General features: G+C 34.7%; 1 protein-coding gene across 2 annotated transcripts in view; it reads right to left on the bottom strand.

Moving 5' to 3' along the window:
- Positions 1 to 15153, bottom strand: part of LOC132306795 (structural maintenance of chromosomes protein 1) — a 31826-nt gene extending 16673 nt beyond the window's left edge. Inside the window, exons 1-6 of one of the 2 annotated variants that reach the window (XM_059804367.1) lie at positions 14513 to 15153; positions 13636 to 13872; positions 11566 to 11799; positions 10229 to 10467; positions 6721 to 6987; positions 6261 to 6531 (exon numbers count right to left, since the gene is read on the bottom strand). In XM_059804367.1, coding sequence (XP_059660350.1) covers positions 6261 to 6531; positions 6721 to 6987; positions 10229 to 10467; positions 11566 to 11799; positions 13636 to 13872; positions 14513 to 14950 — 1686 coding nt within the window. In that variant the 5' untranslated portion in view covers positions 14951 to 15153. The remainder of the gene's footprint in view (positions 1 to 6260; positions 6532 to 6720; positions 6988 to 10228; positions 10468 to 11565; positions 11800 to 13635; positions 13873 to 14512) is intronic. The other variant, XM_059804368.1, reaches the window with a different exon arrangement.
- Positions 15154 to 23856: the final 8703 nt, after the last annotated feature.

Here is a 23856-nt window from a genome sequence, read left to right as displayed (position 1 = left end):
CTGCTTCCACGCTCCAAAGAAGGCAAAAGGAGTGTTTACACCCAACAATATACAAATAAAGTCAGTCCAGTGTAGCTAACCTATTATTGAAATGGGTTTAAAGCCAATTATAACACATGCTGAAAAGACACAAGACAAAAACTTAGTATATTGTGTTGACCCAAGGCTTCAAATTAAGGGCACATGAAGCATTTTTTATAGCAAATTATTGAAAGTGTTGTATTTAGTGTTTACTTGAGTTTATGCTAAAAAGGTTATACACGTAAGAAACTCAAGTGAGCTCATGGATCAGTGACAAAACCAAGGACCCAATGCTTAAAATATATGCCAAAGCTCAAAAGACATTGAAGTCAAAGATGAATTATCTTAAAGATCAAAAGATATTGAAGTCAAAGATGAAGACTTCAACCTAAATCTTAAAAATTGAAGATCAAATACTAGGGTAGATAGTCTTGGGCGAGTGCTACATTAAATGTAAAGTTATTCTTGAAGCAACTCACTTGAAAAGCTCATATTTTGACTTAGTGGACTCTAGGACCAAATGTATATCATTCATAGCATTCAAAAGTCCTTGGAACCTTAGTAATAGGCCATGAACCTCATTGAGTCAAACTATAAGGCCTTGTCGATTGTGAGTTGGTTCAAGCTTGAGGAATACAACCCTCAACTCAACAAATTCTAGGACCTAGACTTAAAATGAGATATATCATTTATTGTCTCTAGAATCATTGACTTATGTGAGTGGCAAAAATGATAATGTTGAGATGGATGTGCAGTAAGACTATAAATGATAGAATTAGAAATGATCACATTCAGGTGTAGTAGCACCAACTGGAGATAAAATGAGAGAAAAATAGTTAAGATGGTTTGGACATGTGCAAAGAAGACCTTTAAGTGTGCAGGTTAAGAAAAGTGAGATTGTCCAGATTGAGAGAAATACTAGGGGAAGAGGAAGACAAAAGTTAACGTGGGTAGAGTTAGTAAAGAAAGATATGATAGCATGTCGACTAACTGAGGCTATGCCTTAAATAGAGCGGAATGGAAACATAAGATTCATGTAGCCGACCCCAAGTAGTTGGAAAAAGGCATGGTTGTTGTTGTTGTTGTAGAATAATTGACTTAGGCATTGAACTTAATTGCTTTGAAAAGCCTTGGTTCACAATTGAGATTGCACTAAACTTGATATATCCTTAAGATCTCAATTAGACACTAAGTGAAGTCAAAAGAACTTGGATCAAACTGATTCATATCAATTTATGGTCCCTAGATTCAAATTAGGACTCGAACTAGATTGAATATGGAATCCAATTGAGCCAATGTTGAACTTAAAAGAAGGAGAGCATCTTAAAGACAGACCAATTTAGTCAATTGCCCTATGAGCACCAGTCGACGTATTCATTCCAGTGGGATCTCTAGTTTGAAGCTTAATTGGTTCAATCGACTCATGATAGAATATTACTACTCATTTTAACCAGAGAATGGCCATTACTGACTTCCTTGAAGTCAGTTGACTCATCCATAAATCCTTAAAGTCCTAAGTAAATATGGAATCGAATTTAGCCAATGTTGAACTTAAAAGACAAGCCAATTACATCAACTGTTCTATGAGAACCAGTCGAGTTATTCATTCCAATGGGATCTCTAGTTTTGAAGCTAAATTGGTTCGGTCGACTCATGATTGAATATCAAAAGACTCATTTTAAACAGAGAATGGCCATTACTGACTTCCTTGAAGTTAGTCAACCGATCCCAAAAAATCAGTTGCTCTTGGTGCCAGTCAACTGCTTTCGATATACTTAAAAATCTAACGGCTATATTTTGAAATGTGACTATAAATTTTTTTTTGATAAATAAAGATTTTATAAAAAAAGGCTCAAAAGGGGAGCGGAACCCAAGAAAAATACAAAAAGCCACAAAGGACTCAAGCCTTCAAAGAGGCCAAAAAATCAACAATCTCCTCCAACAATCTATGATCTCTCCCTGAAACCCAACAAAAAAGAGTGGAAATAATCGAGAATTTAAGCACCAAAATCGACATCGCCTTTCCTTCAAAATATCTTCTATTCCTTTCAAGCCAAATACACCACCACACACATAGCGGTGTAGCCCTCCAAGCATCCCGACTAAGAGCCCCCACAAGGCAACCTCTCCACGCCTCAATCAAACCCTCTCGCAGATCCTGGCATAACCCAAGAAAACCCAAATAAGCCGAGCATCAAATCCCAACAATCTCTAGCCAAAGAGCAATGAATGAGAAGGTGATCTACTGATTCCTCATCACGAAGACACATATAATAACGATTGATCACCACCTGGCTTCTCTTTCGCAAATTATCCTGGGTTAAGATCCTACCCAGAACCGAAGTCCACACAAAGAAAGCCACCTTGAGAGGAGCCTTGGAACGCCAAACAGACTTCCAAGGAAAACGAACATCAGGATCAAAAGAGAGACACTTGAAGAAAGACCTCACCTCGAAACGCCCCTAAGAGTTTGCTGCCCAAGACCAACAATCCGAATCCTCCTCCACAATCCTTTGGCGATACAGCAACTCCAAGAAACGAATGGCCTCCTCGATCTCCCAATCCTGAAAGAAACGCCTAAATCGAACATCCCAAACCAGTCTCCCATTATCAAGATGATAACAGTCGGCCACCATGGCCTGCCTATCAGAAGCAATCCTGTAAAGCTGAGGAAAAGAGAGAGCAAGAGGAAAATCTCCACACCACACATCCTCCCAAAAGCGAATCATCCTCCCATCTCTAAGTCGAAACCGAATGTGTTTGGAAAATTCATCCCAACCCTTCCGAATAAATTTCCGAACCCCGACCCCCCGAGGATCCCGCACTTCCAAAGAACTCCACCCTCCTCTCAACTCCCCAAAACGACACGCCACAACCCTCCTCCAAAGCCAATGTCTCTCCACACCAAATCTCCACAACCATTTCCCAAGGAGGCCTTATTAAAAGGCACCAATCTACGGAGACCCAACCCACCATTCCGAATAGGCCTGCAAACCTTTTCCCTTCACACCAAATGAAACTTAAACTCTTCACCTCTACCCCCCCACAGAAAATTACGCTGCAACCTCTCAATCCTCTCCGCAACTCAAGATGGAATATAAAAAAGAGAGATAAAATAAGTGGGAAGGCAAGAGAGGGTGCTCTTAATCAGAGTGACCCTGCCGCCCTTGGAAAGATACTGCTTCTTCCAACTCGCTAACCTTCTCTCGAATCTGTCCACCACTGGGTCCCAAATCCCAACACATCTCAAAGGAGCACCCAGAGGCAAACCTAAGTAAGAAATGGGAAATGACCCAGTCAGACACCCAAGAATGTCCGCAAAAGCCTCAATCTCAGGGACCTCCCCAACCGGCACCAAAACACTCTTGCCCACATTCACCTTAAGGCCGGAGACAACTTGGAACCAAATCAAAATACATCTCAGATATCTAATATGGGACACATTCGCATCACAAAGAACTAAAGAACATTTAAATACTCTATGTAAAGAACATTTACAAGTGACAAAACAAGACAGAGAGAGATCTACCACTTTGCATATACTTGATCATCGTCTGTTGGTAGACAATACCATTGAGCTTAAAAGATGAAAATCATTCATTGGTAGCAACCACTAGCGAGCTTAACACTTGAATATCTTTCATAGTGGTTAAATCCTAGAGATGAACTTTCATTTGAGCACTTCATTTCTTACTCTAGGTATGTGAGCTTAAATGTGTATATCCATCTTCAAAGTAGGCCTGGCAATATTTGACACGACACGCTAACACGACACGAGATAAGCGGGTTAGGGTCTGGGTTAATCGTGTTCGTGTCATAATCGTGTCGACACGAATTGACCCGCTAACTAAACGTGTCGTGTTCGTGTTTGACCCTGTAAACACGATTATGACACGCTTAACCCGATTAACTAAACGTGTCGTGTTCGTATCAAAAATGACCCATTTAGCAAAATATGTTGTATTCGTGTCGAAAATGACTTAAATGTGTCTTTTTGTGTCGTGTCAAATCTTGACCCATTTATTAAACAAGTTATGCGTGTCGTGTCGGGTTACACGTATAATAATCGTGTCGTGTTCGTGTCAAGGGTTTTAGACACGATTAATAATCGTGTCGTATTCGTGTCAATCCTAATCGTGTCCGTGTCGTAATCGTGTCGACACGAACACGAATTGCCACCCCTACTTCAAAGAGATATCATTGTATCACTCTATGCTTCATTTGTTTATGTATTAAGAGTGAAAAGACCAAGTGAAGGGAATTGCACTTGACAAAAGAGCTTTGGGAAAAGCTTATAAAGGTATACTCTCTACATGCAAGTGAGAGTGGATAGGTGTGTGCTCCACCCGTAAGAGTGAGCAATTCAGGTGTACTCTCTACCCGTAAGTGAGAGTGGATAGGTGTGCCCTCCACTGGCATAAATGAGCAAAGTTAGGTGTACTCTCCACCCGTAAAAGAGAGTGATTAGGTGTACTCCCCACCCACAAGGGAGAGTAGTTGTAATAGTTTGCTCTTCGCCAATAAGAAGAGCTCCATAGCGGATTTGGGAATCCTCGAGAGGTATTTTCAGACGCGGGCGTAGGCCGAAGTGTTGAACCACATTTTTTTTTTTTTTTTTGATAGATTTATATGTGTATATATGTGTGTGAACCACGTTATGCCTTTGGTTTTAGCTTCTCTTATCCCTTATCCTTTTTACTTTAGATAATGTTCATTATATTTTCCTATACTTGACTGTTGAATTATTTAACTATATGTCATGCCTAACCAAAAAGCATAAATAACTTATTAAAACTATAGTCTTGTTTTTATTCTTCACCATTAATTATGTAAAAGTAATCACTTTAACTTGTGCTTATAATATTATATTCTTACTTCACTATTATAAAATATATATATTGTATTCTTACCTTGCCTAATTGATCATTCAATCACAAACTTACAAATTAATCTAGGAGTCAACTTATGTACTCGTCAATTAACAACCAAAATGTCACCTGCACGACTAAAGGAAATCACCAACTGAATGTGTTTGTCATAGACCCAAATAAGTCATTGATGGTGCTCCCTATCATTCCTGTTTTTCATTTATCTTTCCCTCCACTATGGTTATTTTAGTCGGACTATCCCTCAACTTAGTTGTAATTTTTAAATTTCTCTATCCTTCTAATTTCTTGCAAGATTTTATCATCACGTGCAATCTTCAGTTGTAATTGTTATCTTCAAGTTTCAAGAATAGAGAAGTGTGTTTATTTCTATTACATGGACTCTTCAAAAGTAGTGAAGTACCCGTGTCGGACACATATCTATAGGACATGGGTATGGGATGTGTCCGACACTTTTGGTTGGACATGTACTTAAAAAGCATATCTAATCATTCAATTACATTAAATTATTACTTTAAAATGAGTTAAATGCCTATATTGAACATTATATTAGATAAAAACATTACTTTACTCTAGAAAATAAAATAAAATCATTAATAAAATGAATATTTAGCCGTGTCCGTGTGTCCTTCTATTTGGAGATTTGACACGTCCAACGCCTGGATACATACCTGTGTCCGACATCCGTACCCGAGTCCATGTAACATTAAATTTGTACCTCCAGTCAAAAAAGTAATACATGCCTTGTTCAATCTTTTATTCATTTATTTGCTATATGCGTTATTTATTTACATATCAGTATTATCACTTTGTGCATATTAGATGTCACATTCATTAAGGCATTTGCAAATTTAAAGGAAAGGCCACCCCCTACTCCAATCAGTCTCCTGGTTGCAATCAGGCTGATTCCGGCCTCATAGGGATGGTTCGGTTTCCGTACAGTCCTGGTGGACTCTGGCATGCCCACACACCAAAATTTCCAAAATGTAGGCACCCAAAAAATCTTTTTGTGGCAGCTGCAAAACTATAGACAATGAAAGCAAGGAATGAATAATCCATTCAATTCCAAGCAAGGGGAGAAAAAGAGCCTACATCTCTTTAACAACCAAACAACAAACGAAAAGATACTAAGCAAATGTGTGCCATGACCATAACTAACAAGGGGGTCAAAATGCTTGTCAGTATATTGGTATTCTATAATGCAGCAGTACATATATGGCATAATCTTCCAACTATATATAGATATCTTTTATGCCAAGGATGTTCAACGTCACAGGCATATATGGCAACAAAGGTTAATATCATAAAACAAGGACAAACAGATAAGAGTAAATAAGATCATGTATATACTACCTTGATGCATTCCTTTCCCGTATGTTCATCCTCAACCACTACAGCATCCATAAATTTACCCATAGCAACGGTGACGGCAAGGTTGTATTTCTTTTGCGTCGGCCTGCAAAGATCAGTCATGCGACCGTGGACACCTGGAAAGAGGCGTTTGAGAGTCTCAACTGCTTGTGACAGCCTGGCATCCCTATCATTTTCGTGTCTGTCAGCCTTCAATTCACGAAGTTGGTTTTCTACTTCGCTAATTTTTGCCTTCAACATTTCATATTTGCGTCTGTAAGAGAAAAGGTTTTCATATAAGTACAAAACATCTTCTATACAGAAGAACCAATTGCTGAACACATAAGAAGCAGCATTTGGCATGCAGATACACCTAAATGAACTTAATTCGGGGTAGGTAGAAACAGGGAAATGCTTACTTGTACATAAGCAATATTTAGTGTATATCATCAAGTTGGCTAACCTCGAAGTTCCAAGTTTTTCTTTCATCTCACGCTGTTCCTTTCTCACACGTGTGAGTTCTTCCTTATGTTTACCAACAGCATCAAGAATCTTTTTCTGTCTTGTTTGCATTTGTTCCTCCTGCAATTCCAACTCTTTCTTTCGACTTTCCAACTGTTGAAGGTTTTCTTCCAAATTCTTTTGAGCTTCCATATCAGCATGATGTTGCCTATCCTGGACCTCTTTCTCATCCCTTAATTGTGCAGTTTTCATCCCAGCTTCCTCCTTACTGAAACACCAGAATTCCAAAAATAGTTTAAAGGTTTTCTTTTTTTTTTTTTTATTCTTTTTCTTTTCTTTTTTTCTCAATTCAACAATGAACTTGATATACATGTCATTTGATTAAGTAGAGAAATCCGACTAGTAAGAGAAGTATATACAAACACAAAAATAGACACATCTATCCACGCATGTATCTGTGTGGAGAAAGAGACATTTACTTCTATATTAATAATTAATATATATATATATATATATATATATATAGAGAGAGAGAGAGAGAGAGAGAGAAATAATAGTGTAACAGTGTAATATAATCTAAATAGAGGACTTCAAGTTCTCTACAAAATAATATAAACCTTTTCAGATTATTTGAAAGCTTATCAGTCTCGGACTTTTACATTTCATAAAGAATAAAAACCAAATACCCCACACATAGTTGTTGAAGGCTCAAGGCGCACTAAGGCACCAAAGGCCTTATGGAGCCTAAGCGCAAGGAGGAGCCTGATTGAAGTAAGGAGCATGTAATAATAATGCAAATTTAAACATATTATACATCTTCAAAATCAAGCACTAAAAGCAGTTACTGTAAGTAGAGAACCATAAAATTATGAATTTTGTCAAATATTTCATAAGGTTAAACAATACGATATATAATATAGAATCTCTTAATTTAGAAGACATTAAATAAAAAAGAAAATGATATTACTAAATACTTAAAAAATACAAGGCTACCTTTTTCGAGCCTGGAGCCTACTAAAAAGTGTGAGCCAGTGGGCTTAATGTGAGCTTGATTGAAGGGGCTAGGCATATAGTAGTTTGAGGCGCTCTAGCAGAGCCTTGACGAGCCTGGGGTTTTTTTGGAGCCTACGTGCACCTTTAACAACTATGACCCACATGAGAAGACCTATAAAAAACCAAATAAACTTCATGGAGATATGCATGTGGAATAGGCAGGATATTTTGTCTGTGAAGAAGACAAATTGCACGGCAAGAGAAATGCACAATTGAACCCCGTTAAAGGTATCATATATGATTGTGGAGGCAGCAACAAATCAGGTCAGTGGAGTGTGGAGTAAATGGGCTGCACGGCCAGAGAAGTACAAAGCTAAGCCGTTGAAGACACTGGGGGTACTTATGCAGAGAAGACAGATCATGCAGCTAGAAAAGCACACAGACAAACCTCATGGAGATACAAAACGTGCAGCTTCTAATCGGTAGAGGGCACAGTGTAACCCAATCATAAGAGCACATCCACACAACCAATAATATGCTGAATTAGCCCAGGATGTACAGTGGTGGAGGAATCCTTACTTTTGTCTGAGGTTATGGAGCTTGTCTATTTGTTAGTCCATTGAAACGAAATATGTGTCATGTTTTAGAAAGGGTTATGCGTCATGAGGATCAATTCATCATGTCAAATAAGATTGGATAGTGTACTCATGGAGAATGTCATGCATCGAGCTGCGGGAATAACATGCGGCTTTCTTGGAGATGCCATGTGGCGATGTCAAATTCCTGTAAGCTGTCACATAGGCAATACATGGCACGGTGATGGATGCCACCTCATCAACACATATAATGCTGAAGCCAGGTATCCACAGTTATGAGGCCCATGACTCATATTACCATATTCTCATTTGTTTTTATCCACAAAATGCTATTAACTCAAACACTACAAAACTTTTAACGAATTAATAATTAATCATTTTTTTAATACCAATTTGGTCCCACAGTAGATATTTTATATGTTTTTAATGATTTTTTGGAAAGAAAAATAAATTACATTGTTGACTAATAGAATAAGGTAACATTAAATGTTGTCCATTTGACATGTAGTATTTGGTCTCAGTATTGAGGAGAAGGAGGATTCTTCCGATGGTTGTCTTTGGAGAACAGGCTTTCACCATTAAGTCCTATTAACTGAGTGGTTGGAAGCCTTCCTGTTTCCCTCGGGAAAATATTTGGGGATCCAGGTTGCCTCCAAAGATATCCTTCTTAGGTTGGACTGCTTATTGGGAGAAAATGATCACTATCGAAAATTTTATTAAGAGGCAAAGTTCATGCCATATTGGTGTTCTATGGGTAGAAGAGACAAAGAGAAGGACAACTAACATTTTATGCATTGTCCGGTGGAGAGCGATTTATGGTGTATGGTTTTCTCTTTCTTTTGTGTGCTTTGTATGACACTGAGGGACATCCTTGCTAGCCGGATGGGAATTGTCCTTCTGCTACAGTGGCTCTCCATTTGGTGTATGTTCTTCCTCGGTCTGTTCTGGTGTATTTGGAAATAAAGAAACAAAAGATCGTTCAAGCTTATGGCTTTATCTCTAAATTGATACAACTTTGGATTCATTGTTTCACAGCAGCTGAATGGAGAGCCTTACAGTATTAAATTTGATGACTTCTTGAGTATGATGGATTGGAAGTTGAAGGTAGAGTATTGCTTTTTGTTTTAGAGGCATAGAGTATGTAATCCTGCATACATTGCATGTACTTGGGTTGCGCCCCTATGGAATTACTTAAATGAATTTGTATTTATCAAAGGGATACATGAAAACATTATACAGGAAACTATATATATATATATATAATATATGAAAAATTAAGTGTATGCAAAGCAGCAACAACCAAGCCTTTTCCCAATTACTTGGGGTCGGTTACATGAGTCCCATGTTTCCATTACGCTCTCAGTCAATCCACAGGCTATCATATCTTTATTTACTAACTCTACCCACGTAAGTGCATGCAAAAGTGTATAACAATAGGAATAGAAAATTCATACTCTCATATGACAGGTCATGGCCAGTAAAATTCTTTCAAAAAGTTTGGTACACAATAATACTATTAAAACCTTTTGTGCCCCAGGATTATGAATCATTAGGGGGGACAATTTCAGTGCATACCCATTCCATAATCATATCGCAAAGTCTGTATATCAATTAAGGCTTATCTAATAAAAAATAATTTAAAATATTTAAAAATAAAAAGGTCTAAATCTGTTCCATCCAATAGCAACAATTATCCAGATTAGTAATTCACTCTGTTGCACACGAAGAAACAGCAAGAGGAAAAGCACTGGCTGGAAGCATACCCAACCCCCTAGCCAATTTTGATAAAGGACTCACATTTGAGACGCAAGAAACTGACGCCCCAGCTACAATGCTAATACAAAATTAGGTACGTGCTAAGCAAAATTCCATGCCCTATAAATTAACAAGAACAGAAGTTACAGAAACATTAGGACTTACATACGGTGATATATCTCTAATTGACTGTCAGCTAACTGAAGTTTTTCACCATCATCTAGGCCTTTTTCATGTAGGTCCTCCACTTGTTTAGTGAGATCCTGTAAATCATTCTGCAACTTTTTTATTTCAATCACATGCTTCCTCTTTTCTTCTTTCTTTTTCTTAAGATCCTTCTCGCTACTTCTGATTTTTGACATTATGCGAGACATTTCCTCCTTTAATTTTAAAAGCTCAGGTTGCTGTGAACAGAAAGAATCCAGTACAAATAGTAAATAAACTATATATATATATATATATATATATATATATATATATATATATCAAACTGGGAAAATAAAAATAAACTATATATCAGTAAGCATCTAGTGTCAACAAAGTAAAGATCAAATGTCTTCTACGCAAAAGCTCGGGACAACAGTATACCAGAAAGGATAAAAGTAAAAAGTCTTATTGCATTGATCATGCCTCCACCATATACTTACACACCCCATGAGAACCATTTAAGATGAAGGAACAGCCAAAATATATTATAATAATAATAATATAATCAAAAGCACATTCTGAACTCACAAATTCAGGTACATTTAAAAATGTTACATGCATATATTGGAACTTGATGCTGCAATTAATTGAGTGACACAATAATTCATGAATCAGTTACCTGCTTATTATAAAATTAATCTAAAGACACTTCGTCAAAAAGCATTGGTATAACGAAAATCCTACCAAAATCATTAGACAATTACCGAACGAGTTTTGTCCATACCAATCAATTTATGACAAATTTACTGAAAGGATAAAACTAGAATGAGGGATCTTAATATGAGCACTCAGTTCAGTCAACATATTTTTGAGTTTTGGCATGCATAACCATACACACGTCTCACCTGTGTTTGTGGGTAAACGTTAAAGTTCATTGTAAACATATCAACCACAAATGAACCCTCCTTATAAACAAGTATTTCACATCAAATAAAATTGCCAATAACCCCCACAATTTCACCCAAAGAATGTACCTGAATACAATTTATAAGCCATTAAAGCGTTGCATACAAAAAATAGAATGGCAAGGAGGAGTACTTGTTTACTACATAACTGTACCCTCGATCCTATGCTTGAACCTCAAACACAGAAAGCTTGCCTGATCTTTATTAATACACTGAGTCTTTCCATGACAAACCAAAAAAATAAGCATGTTGGGTGCACCACTGTTACTATGCACAAACTTAGCCATCTATGCAGATTTCACTTATTCAACTTTTGAAAAGGAGTATCATTAAATTTAAAGCTATGAAAAAAAATATAAGAACGACAGCATTAAATAAGGAAGAACTCACATTCTTATCAAGTCTATTATTTTTATCCCCAATCTTCTTTTCATATTGTGCGATCTCCTTCAGATATTTTGCTTGTTCTTTCTTCTTTTTGCTCACTTCACCTTCATAACTATCAATTTGCTGCATTATTTCATCGCGGCTACTCTTCTCAGTTTCAAGCTCCTCGCTAGTCTTTGCAATATCCTTTTCTATGTTCAATAGTTGCCATAAGAAATGTTCTTTCTTCAAAGATTTCTGCAGGGGAGAGAGAGAGAGAGAGAGAGAGATTCATGCCATGAAAAGAGGAAATGTCACGGGTTTTTAAAAAATGAGTTTCAAGGTAGAGCAGCAAACCATCTTATGCACACAATACAATAATTTATAAAACCACAGTTTCTAAGGCTAAGTTGAAGGACCTGAAGCTCTTTTCTTTCTTAATAGTAACAAGTATATTTAACATATTATAAAGAACCAACAGAGAGCAAGAGAGAGATGCCACATAAAATTGATATGCTTATCAATAAGTATCCAAACTCCTCCTATGTCCCCTTCAAATTCTCATACCACTATCCAGTATTGGTCCTGCCTATGCAGGGTACTGGGGGTAGACTATAGATATCCTAAATTTTAACAATATTTTGCACAAAGTGACTAATATCAGACTCAAACTTGTATCCCCACACTATTAACTTTCGGCCAAAACTTTTACCATTGCACCAAGCAATGGCCCATTTTATGTTATCAAGCAAAGATAGTTAATCAACCAACATCAACTGGACAACCAAATAATTCTTTAATAAGGAAAATAAAAAAAAAATAAAAATAAAAAATAAAAATAAACAGGCACTTCAATAGTCCTCACTATTATGCTCTCTCCATTATACACCCCTATGAGGAGCATAGAACTGATCTCATGAAACTTGAACCATTAAGAATAACATGATAGCATGACACATAGCCACGTATCAATAATTTGAAAACATAGAAGGCATGGACTATTGGATACTGTTACAAATTCAAAAGGGAAAGGCAGGAAAACATGCATACATTTTAAATAGTTTTTAAAAGAATTAATAAAACATAATTTTTTTGTTACAATAAGCAAAAGTATACATAAGTGAAAGCGATGTCACAAAAAAACTGTAGTCTTTAAATGAAACCCAATAAATTGAAACATAAAACGGTGATATTGCATCTTAAAATAACAATAAATAATCAAACTACTAAGAGGAACGCGTCGCCTGCGACAATGGTCAAACTTTACATTCTTCGTTCTCTTTTCAATTATGTGAAGAGGAGCTTTTGTTCTTCTTCTGATGATTTAATTACTTTCTTGGATTCTTTGGGGCCTTAGTCCCGGTTCCACTTTTGTAATTGGGACGCGTTCCCCTTTTGAATGCCTTTTTAATGTTATTTTTACTTATAAAAAAAAAATAATAATAACAATAAATAATCACTACTAAGAGGAATAGACTCTGGAAGGAACACGGGAATTATTAACATAGAGCCTAAGCCTGTGATAGCAAGTCCAGTGAAGGACTGGATTCCCCTCTAAATACGCTAGTCAAATAGAAGTGGAATCCATGTCAATTCACAAATTTGACCAAGTCAAGCCATATAAATGAACATGAATCCACCTTTACAGTGCTTTTAAAATAAGAATTGAACATTAATCGTAGAGGGTGTAGACTCAAATCCCTGCCACATTATATGACTCCATGCCTATAAGCCACCAATGCCTAGCCATCTAATGTGTTGTAATGTGGAGCGTATTTAAAGCATGTAACGTAATTAAAGCCAACAAAACTGTATAAATGTACAAACGCATACAAATCTGTGTAAGGACATAGATAGGGAAACTGGACAATCTAATATTTTCACACTGCCACTCTCACACCAGTGCTTGAAACCAGGTTCTACAAATGCAAGACAATCTAAAGACTAACAAAGTATTTACATGATGCTTATAATTATCACTAAAATATACACATATAAGCGCGCGCGCACACACACACACACACACACACATATATATATATATAATTAAAAAATAAAATAAAAAATTGTATAACAAAACATTATGGATCATACCAGTTGTTCTTGCAAGCGAAGATGCTTTTCAGCCTCTTCCTTCTGTTCTTTCTTCTGCTTTCTCTCCAGAACTATGGTTCTTTTTTTCTGATACACAAGTGCGGATTTTTCTTCAGCTATGGCTTTTTGTTCTTCCAGTTCCTCATACTCTCTCTTGAGTTCATCGGACCCAGAGATATTTTCAAGAAGTGCCGTAAGTTCTCTGGGATTCTTAGACGCAATCGACTCGACATCACCCTACATGAAAAAGTTTATCAATTACTAGGAATTAACTTAAACAACCCCGAACTCCAATTAAGAATATTCAGACTTCAATCCATTAAAACAAAAGCAATTAAGTATGATTTCAAATTGTTCTTTTTGATGGAATCACTCCATTAGGATCATCAGGCATTTCGAGTAAAACTGATCCAAAATTCAAAAAGAAGGGTTACATAGGGTGAAAATTTTTAAGCACCAGTTGCAATTGCATAAATGTGAAGTATTTTCACAATATCCGAAATTGTTGGATATGGATGGGGGCTTCTTTTTGCTGGAGGCCTCTTTGTAGTTCAGTTATTTAACTCCATGATTTTTCTGTAGTTTTTTATGTTAATTTTCTTACTCGTTATATCATTTTGAACCTTTTCTCCCGATTTCATTTTGAACTTAATTTTTACAAGTTTCTTTGCACTTCATTTGTCCAAATTTATGATTTCAATCTTTTAACTATTATATATCTCTCATCTTGAACTAAATCCTTAATGCATTTCTTAGTAGTTTACACTCTCCAGATTCTGACACAACAAAAACATATGTAAATTGAGAAATCCAATATCAGTAGCAACAAATGTAGTGAAATTATAAACAAAAATAAGAATAGAGTCACTGAAACCACCTGAAAAACAAGAAAATTGCGAGCCTTGACAAGAATTCCGAGCGTCTTCAACTTTGCGCTGTACTCATCCCACGTCACGACTCTACCGTCAACGCGGTACTCGCTCCCGCCAGAACTGGTGATCGTCCGCGTAAACTGAAGTTCGGACCCATTAACCAACTGATAAACCAACCTCACGAAGGCCCTTCGACCCCTTTGCTCTTTCTCTCTGTCGTCAAATGCGTAAATCAAATCCCTCAACTGTGCACCTCTGAGTTGACCGGTTCGGACACCGAGGACGAAGCTGATCGCGTCCATGAGGTTGGATTTTCCGGCGCCATTCGGGCCAATGATGGCGGTGAAGTCGTAGAAGGGTCCGATGGTCTGAAGGCCCTTATAGGACTTGAAATTCTCGAGCTCGAGTCGGAGAATTTTGCCCGGAGAGGGTATGGAGGGCATGGTTCGGTCGAAACCCTAGATTGGAATCTAGGGTTTTGGGGAAATTGGGGTTCTGGAAATGGAAGATTAGTTAGGGTTTTTGGTGAATTTGGGAGAATTTGAAACTGCTGAGGGTACAGAGATTTGGGTTGTGTAGACTTGCAGGTTTTACTGTGTGAGTTTCCTAGAAGAGTACAAAAGAAGCGCGAACAATATATTACATTGCCAAATCTTCCGAAAAAACATATATAGATTACATTGCCGTGAGTGAGTGTGCGTGTGGAGGGAAATTTACAGTGAAAAAGCGACCTAATACAAGCACGTATATGTATGTGTACGTGTATAATAATAATAATAATACAATGACATCCTGGTATATATGGTTTATTTTAAATTTTATTTTGCCAGGTTTTAGATGTACTTTCACATTTCATAAATAGGGATACCAGATAAATAGTATGTACGGGTATGTACAATATTTGAAAGAAAAAAATACGATTAAAGTTTGGTATAAAAAATAAATCATAAATCATAAAACACTATGAGTGGAGAAATGCAATACGATAAGAGCGAAATGAAAATGAAAATAGATATGCAAGAGATGTGGATCACTTAGCTAATGTATCTACAGATTGGAATAGAATAATGAATAATTTAAAATTTGCTTGATATATATTTAAAAATAAAATTATTAAAAGAGTAAAATTGTAATTTACGATAATAAACATGATGAGATGGGAATGATAAGCTTTTGTCTCCAAATTTTCAATCATAAACTTTACCCTTGTCCGAACCCATTTAACCATTCCCAAAATCCTTCTAAACAGCCCTGCATATTTGTCATGCCTCGTCTCAATATTAAATCAAATTAAGATAGTGATGAAATGAATTAATTATTGTAAATTTATGATAAAATATTATAGAACTACATGTTTATTTGTTTGTGTTTTTTTTTTTTTTTTTTTTATCTCACCTTCAAAAAATATACTTATCTTATTTCAATAGGTTTAAGAAAGTAAATACAACAATACAATATTTATTTTTTTTTGTAAGCAAGAAATACATTCACACACTCACGTGCTCTAAGACTTTGTGGGGACTCGAAACATCGACTACTCAATTTGAAAGGTGAGGAAGTACCACCAGGGTTGGGTCTTGGGTGGAACCAAATAACTCAATATCTTATTCAGGGCTCTTCTTTATCCCAAAAAAATATTGTAATGTCTATTATTTTGTAACACACAAATGGGCATTAATTGTGATGTCTACCTTTTTTTCTTTTTTCCTTTTTATATGTGGGAAAGTATTAATGTATTGTTTTTTTTTTCCTGAATTGTAATGTTTTCTTTTATTTATAAGAAGGCATGTAATGTATTTTTTCTTTATATATGTAAAATCATTGTTTTTTTAATTTCTCAAAACACAAAATCGCAGCAAATAATTATAACTGCTAGCAATATAATTGTTGGGAATATAGTCGTTGGCAAAAAAACAAACAAACAATTGAAAATATATATTTTTTATTTTTTAGTTAATAAATTTTAAAAATCAATAAAATAATAATTCACTAAAAAAAAAAAAATCATACTCCTATTTATTAAATTATGTTGTAAAAATTAGACTATAAGCGCACTTTTAGCACTATGTGTGTGGATGAAAAAAATCAACGATTGCGATAACCGATTCCCTCTCACCCGATTCCATTACACTACGACCATGAACATTGACTGCAACTCATAGTTACCCTTCCTGACAATTGGTCAGGTCGAAAGTCAATGTTGTCAAGCAGCTGTAAAAATGAACAAATACGTCTAAGCGCATTTTTATATGGCAGATTATAGATGTGATTGACATACATGACTACAACCTAAAATCTTGCACAAGTAAGAAAATGAACAAGATAAAATAACTATGAGAAGCAACTCACCTTCTATCAGAATCCCTGTAAATCCCAACCAAAGCTTCGGCCTTGTCATAAAAGCCACAATACTCTGGAAACCGTTGCCTCCTTCAGCATCCTGATTACACTTGGCTTCTTCGCATGATTTTGATCGGATAAATCCAAGGACCTTAGCAACATTCAAATTATCCAATGCGGCATCCACTTTATCCAATATGAAAATTGGCGAAGGCCTATAGCTGAAAAATGTTATGGATGAAAGTAGTAAACCAAATTTTCTTGGAGAAATATGCATAAATTGAAAAGACTAGATTATTTGATCCTTACATCATATGCTTGTATCTGTGCAGAAAAATACCGTATCATTGTGGTGACTTCACAAGAATTACGCAAATGCTAGACTCAAGACAACAACAATGTTTAAAAGAAATACATCAAAAACTAAACAACACGCCTCAGTAATATACCTCCCACCCTTCAACGTGTTAATTCAAAACTTGCACATTTAAAATTAGTAACTTAGAAAATTGTTCGAGAAAAAATAATTAGTTTGGAATGTGAGGACCTGTTCCTTTTTTATTTTTTTCATTTTTCTTTTTTTGATATTTTTTCAAGTCATTGGGACCGGTCAGGTCAAGTGTTCGATAATTTTTTTTCCAACACTTCACTATTACTATATTGAGATATATTGGACATATTTATTTCATTGTGGACATCATATTTTATTTTTGGGCGATTGCGTTATTATTTTATGAGATAATTTGATTTTGGACATTTTTTTAATTTTTTTGTTTAGCGGAACCCATGGGAGATATTTTGGATGTATATTTTGTAAGAAATATCATTTTTTTTCTCTTCCTTTTCTTCTTCTCAATTTTTTTTTTTCCTTTTCTTTTTGGATATTGGGTTCAAGAGCCAGTTTCATCTCTTCTCAGTCGGATTTAGCCAATGCCGTAGAAGGGTCTTATGATAGGGATACCAAGGGCTTCAAAACCCTTATCTTTGTTTCAAGTTTAGAGCATTTTTTTTTTATTTATTTTGGGGTAAGTTCGGTTTTGGATTTTAAGGCGGTTGTAGGAAACTTTATCATTCCCCTCATTATTCTATTCGGTCCTCCGAATTTTTAGCTCAAATGGAGCACTTTCATTTTGGTGATTATTGGGATTTTCATCCCAATTGAGGTAGGGGGTGTGTTGCGTATGTAATGTTATATTTATTTGAGTTTTGTGAGTTTAGATTGTATATACTTGAATATGTGTGTGGGTATTTAGAAGTATATACTTGATTTAGAGATGCTTTAAAATGGTAATTTAATTGTATAGTTATTGATGCTATGCCAAATATACGTGAATGATGTTGTTAGCTTATTTTTTGAAGTTTGATTATGTGGATATCAAAGTTGTATTGGAACTGATAAAAATGTTTTCATAATTACATAGAATTGATTATGATCATATATTATTTGAGATGTTGTCATTACATTAATGAACATGACACGATAGCATTGAACTTTAGGACATGATTCATGTGAAAAATTTGAGTTTATATGCGATTGTGAAGTGTAATTTGATTATATATTGGTACATGTTTAACTTGTGGAATTGGATGATGGTTTTTGGGATATTCTCGAGAATTATTATACGATTTGATCGGTGACAGCTAGGTTTTGGCACTAGCAGGCGAGCTTGGGCTTTCCAACTTTATAATGACCATTAAGTTTGTTCCTTGCGGTTTAGTAGACCGAAAATAACATTATAAATGATTGGTTATCAGCGATTTTATTCCGAAAAAACCATTTTTATCAGTTTATGCAATGTGCATAACTGGGGGTGCGTGTGTATCAAGATATCGCTCTTTCCTTTATTGATTTCGAATCTATTATTAAGTTGGCATCCATGTGTAGTTGCAACTTGGTTTATTGTTATTATTTCCAATTTCCGGTTTTGTTTCAAGTTGTCATTCATGTGTAGTTGTGACTTGATTATTTGTTTTATTTCATTTGCTATGTATATGCTTGTTATAAATGAAATGAATGTTGTATATGTATTGAGATTCATTTGTGGATTATGATGATGTCTTTGGGACTTCTTAGGAATTAGATGTCAAGGAGCATGTCCTTTTGCATTGTTGACATGGCAACTCTCGTGAGGCCAGAAGAACATAGTTTGTGTATGTACGTAACATATTTCTTACTGAGCATTATAAGTTCACCTCTCGTTAATTCCCCTTTCAGGTTAAGGTAAGGCTATTGACGACGATGCACCTTTTATTTGTTTTGGAAAGTGTAATTGAAGTGAGTGTATAATTGTTGCCATGTTGTATGATTTAATTCATATAAGTAATACTATGAGGCCGTGAGACAATTTTTATGTCAATGTATATGTTTTTCATCATCAATTGCACACTTTGTATGTATTTTTATATACATTTTTTTTTTTTCACGTTATCTATGTCATGATTTATGTTTTCACGAGGGTTGGGATGAATTTTGTTGGCCTAAGGATTTTATCTAAAGGTCAATCTTATGTTTTGATGATTACAAACCATTAATGATGTTTAAGTACTAATATTTTCATTAAGTGATATATAGTTGATCAATATGCAATCCTCAATGTTGAACTAGAAAATCCATTCCAAATACTCAAGCTATGGATTCATGGAAGCCTCAAAGTGCAATAAATCAAAGAAAAACTCGGACTTCAAAGATCACACAAAGCATTTCAAAGAAACAAAGCAAGTCTTCATCAAGCCTAAATGATCATGGTCAAAGAATGAAGAAAATGGTAGATAGGATGGTGAGAGCTTAAGATTTAATGTCAAAGTATATTTAAATATATTTTGAAGCTCAAAATTATAGGACCATGCATATCATACATCATTCATATGCTCCTATGACCATTAGCAATAGACTAAGAACTTCATTTATATATATTGACATACGAACTATTTGCTAAGAAAGAGTTAGTTCAAGCTTGATAAGCTTTGAAAGAACTCATTCTTTAAGTTAGAAATTCTAGGACCATGCACATTAATCATAATATTTATTTTAGTCTACAGAAAGTAAAGGAAAAGGCATTGAAATTAATTTTTCATCTTTAAAGCCTTTGTTGCCATAATTTGCTAAATGATTCTAGGACACAATGCACTTGAAATTTATCATCTTCATATGTCCCTATACTCTTAGAAATAGGCCTTGAACTAAATTGAACCATTCATCAAAGTCCTGGGTGCTAGAAAGATGGATATCTCATAAGAAGCAATTTTCAGCCCAGAAAAATTTCAGACCAGCCTGTACTAAAAATGCTAGAACTATTTGTGTAGTTGGAATTTTTATGTAAGGCCAGTGGCATTGGAAAACTGACTTCGAGCCCTTAAGTTTAGCCTCAAATTTCACCTAAAAAGGATTTGAATCGAGAGAGATATAACCATCACAAGATGCCTGATTCTGCTCTACGAAAATTCTAACCAGGTTGCACTTAAACAGCCATAACTTTTTCTATGGTTGGAATTTTTGAGTAAGGCAGGTGCCATTCGAAAGCTGACTTCAAGGTAATGAATTTTAGACACAAATTTCACCTCATTTGGAGTTTTATGGACTGAGTTATGTCCATTTGAAGTCATGCTCTTTTCTGTCCAATCCAAAATTAGGAGCAACCTTCTATAAGAAATGAGCCTGCTCCATTTTTTTAATGGAGCCGCCTCCATCTGAAAAAGAGCCGCCTACACTCAAAAAAATGCGCCTACTCCTTTCACTCTAGTAGTATTTTTTGGCTCGTAGAACAATCCTTCATAAAAGAGCCTGCTCCATTTTTTTTATTGAGCCGCCTCTATTTTAGAAAAAGAGCCTGCTCCACTTTTTTATTGAGCCACCTCCATTTTAGAAAAAGAGCCTGCTCCACTTTTTTAATGGAGCCGCCTCTATTTGAAATTGAGTCGCCTCCACTTTTGCAAAGAGCCGGCTCCTTTGAGGGTTTTGAATTACAACGGTAATTTTTCTGCATTTAATTCCTCCAACCACTTCTAACAGCTATATTGAGTTACGAATTTCTTTATATATACAAAGGGCTTGTCTGCAAATTAAAACACAATTTTGAGACACATTTTATTACATTGCAAATAGAGCTTTTGTTATCATCTTCTCTTCATCTCTTTCATTTCACTCTTATTCTATCTTGAGAGATTCCAGTAAAGATTAAAAGGGCTTTTGCTCTTATTTTAATCTTCATAGAGTTTTTGCTCTATTATATACTTGAGAGATTCTATTGAATTCATATGAGCTTATTTTTTTCGCATATTTCATCTTCTCTCATTCATTTCATTCATAGAGTTTGAGCTTCATTTCTATTCATCAATACTCTAGTTGTGAGCCAAACAAAATTTGTACTACTATCTTTAAAAGATTAATTGTACACTTTATTTTTATTACAAGTTATTGTAAAGTGTTGGTGTGACCCAAAAGGAAGCCTATGAGAAGGGTCTTCTCTTAGCAAGAAATAGAAGCAAGGTCTTGCTTCAATTGAAGGTTTGCTCTCCACCATTAAGGAGAAACTCTAAGGAATTTGGGAAGTCTCAAGAGGGATCTTGAGCTGAGGAGTAGGAGTTTCCGAACCTCGCAAAAATCGCCGTGTTATTATTTGCAATTTCTTTTCCCTTATCTCTTTACAATTGTGCTAAATTGATTACTTTCATATCTTGATTATTGCATAATTAGTTATATTGTTGTTTAGAAATTGTATTTCTATAATTTGTGAAAATTGGCCATTGACTCTATTCACCCCCCCTCTAGAGTCAATTCTTGGGTAACAAATTTGGATTTGTTTATGACCTTATTGGGTACCAAGGAGGTGCCCATGACTTGATGCATCATTTTCAAGTATGTGTTTGCATTTTATGGGTATTCATGTGTGTTTTGCATTTTATGGAGTTTAAAGCTCGAGCATTTTTCTCAAGAGCTTAAGCATTGGTTTTGTGAGCTCGAGCTTTACTTTTTCCGATAATTTCATTTCCCGTAACTCCATTTATGCTTGAACATTTTTCTTAGCGCTCGAGCATTTTTTTTTAAATGATCAAGCTTTTATCACAACACTTGTATAATTATCCCTCTTTCTTCAGATGGTCGTATCTCTTTCATTATAAACCCTAGGTTATTCTTGAGCCTAAATTGAAGGATTTTAAGCTAGCTTTTCAATAGTGTACACCCCGTCTATCATATTGTCATGAAATAACCACTTTACCCTTGGCTTCCATATTATGACTATTTTGACCTTAACTTCCGCATTTGTTGTTTGGATTCTCAAGTAGGGTTTGGATCTACTTGTTTAATGCAGTGGATATTGGGATTCGGGGTGTTATATGGAACATGACCGTTAGATTTAATCTAGCGACCACTATTGAAAGTGTGGATAAATTATATTGCTCACCGTTCAACAAGAGATCATGACTCTCTCTCTATATATATAACTACATATGTATATACAAATATAATTTTATACTAATAAAAAAATGTGGTAGACCGTATGATCTATATATTATTTGTTTATAGATGTTACAAATTTTTTTATTTTTTATTTTTCTTATTTTCATATCCCATAATTAAAATCACATTAAGATAGTAAACAATGTCTAAGTTAGAAAATGATTTAAGAGGAGACGACCATGAACAATAATAAAGTAAAATAAATTTAGTCTACTATAATAAACCAAAAAAAATACAATAATAATAAATATTTTCATCTAAAATTGCTCATACTTCAATTTTAATTAATTAATTAATTATTTGTAAATGTCATTTTCAATTATATTTTTTGATAAAATTTTAGTGTGGTACTTTTAGAATTTTGACAAATTTGGGATTGTAGTATAAATAAATAAAATTTCAATTAATGGTACCATGCCTAACGGTGATGAAATGAATTTATTTTTGTAAATGTATGATAAAAGTCTATAGAGTTACATATTTAGTTGTGTTAGGAATTTTTTCTTTTGGTTAGAAAAAAGATATTCTATTTTTGTTCAATTATTAATATGTAGTTTGTACAAAGTATGCATGATTATATAGTTGAATAAATTATGATAAAATTTAAGATACTCCCTCCATCACAAAATAAGTGTCCATTTTAGGTACTATTTAAAATTCTACTCTCAAAAATTGATACTTATTTTGAGACGAAAGGAGTATATAATACTATATAATATTAACACTACAGTATACTAGTTGTGACTCATGAAACAATAAACTATTAACTAATTCTACACGGGTGGCTTAGTAGATAAGGGTTTTATGCGGGTGGCCTAGTATATAAGGGTTCTTTTGAGGCAAACCATAAACTTGGATTTTATGAGTTTAATTCTCACAAGACGTAAAAGAGGGAAAAATAAATAAAATAAAATAATAACTTAAGCTTAAATGATTTATGTGATTGTGAATGGTTGTACATATTCGGAGTTTGCAAACCATTCGAGAGCCCGACAAGACTAGCGTTCAAATGAAATTGTTTGACTAATCATTTGTTATGTTAGTATAACTGTGCTCTTAAATAAAATCATATATATATTTTTTAATAGAATGATTAAAGGTAATGTAAACTTTTTACAAAATTTATCTAAGTATTTTTTATATTTTAGAACTTGTAAAGCGTTCAAAACGTGTATTATATAATCTAGCTAAAAAAATATGACTATTACACTTTTGAGTTTGAAAATTGTATGAAAAACATAATTTAAAAAGTAAAATAAAATAAGTTCATGTATGCAATAAATGCACATAAAACACGTTTTGTTTTTTTGGTTAACCATGCATGCTAAAAAGGATTATAAGTTTTGATATATCTTAACATGACATACCAATAGGATATGGGTGTTTTTTCTTTTTTTCTTTTTTTCCATGCATTGCTTAACAAAAATTAATATATTTGATATTTATTTTGGAATTTGGTTTGATATTTCAAATTTTTTTTTTTTGTTTTTTTTTGCAAAGATATTTCAATTTGCTAATGTTGCAAAAATCATTTTTTAACAATTGTTGACT

The sequence above is a fragment of the Cornus florida genome, unplaced genomic scaffold (assembly GCF_030987335.1).
Source record: "Cornus florida cultivar Cherokee Brave unplaced genomic scaffold, ASM3098733v1 CherokeeBrave_3.0.0_Hap2_Chr05, whole genome shotgun sequence".
Taxonomy (NCBI): domain Eukaryota; kingdom Viridiplantae; phylum Streptophyta; class Magnoliopsida; order Cornales; family Cornaceae; genus Cornus; species Cornus florida.
The sequence above is the reverse complement of the archived record's forward strand: the minus strand, read 5'-3'. Positions and strand labels throughout refer to the sequence as shown.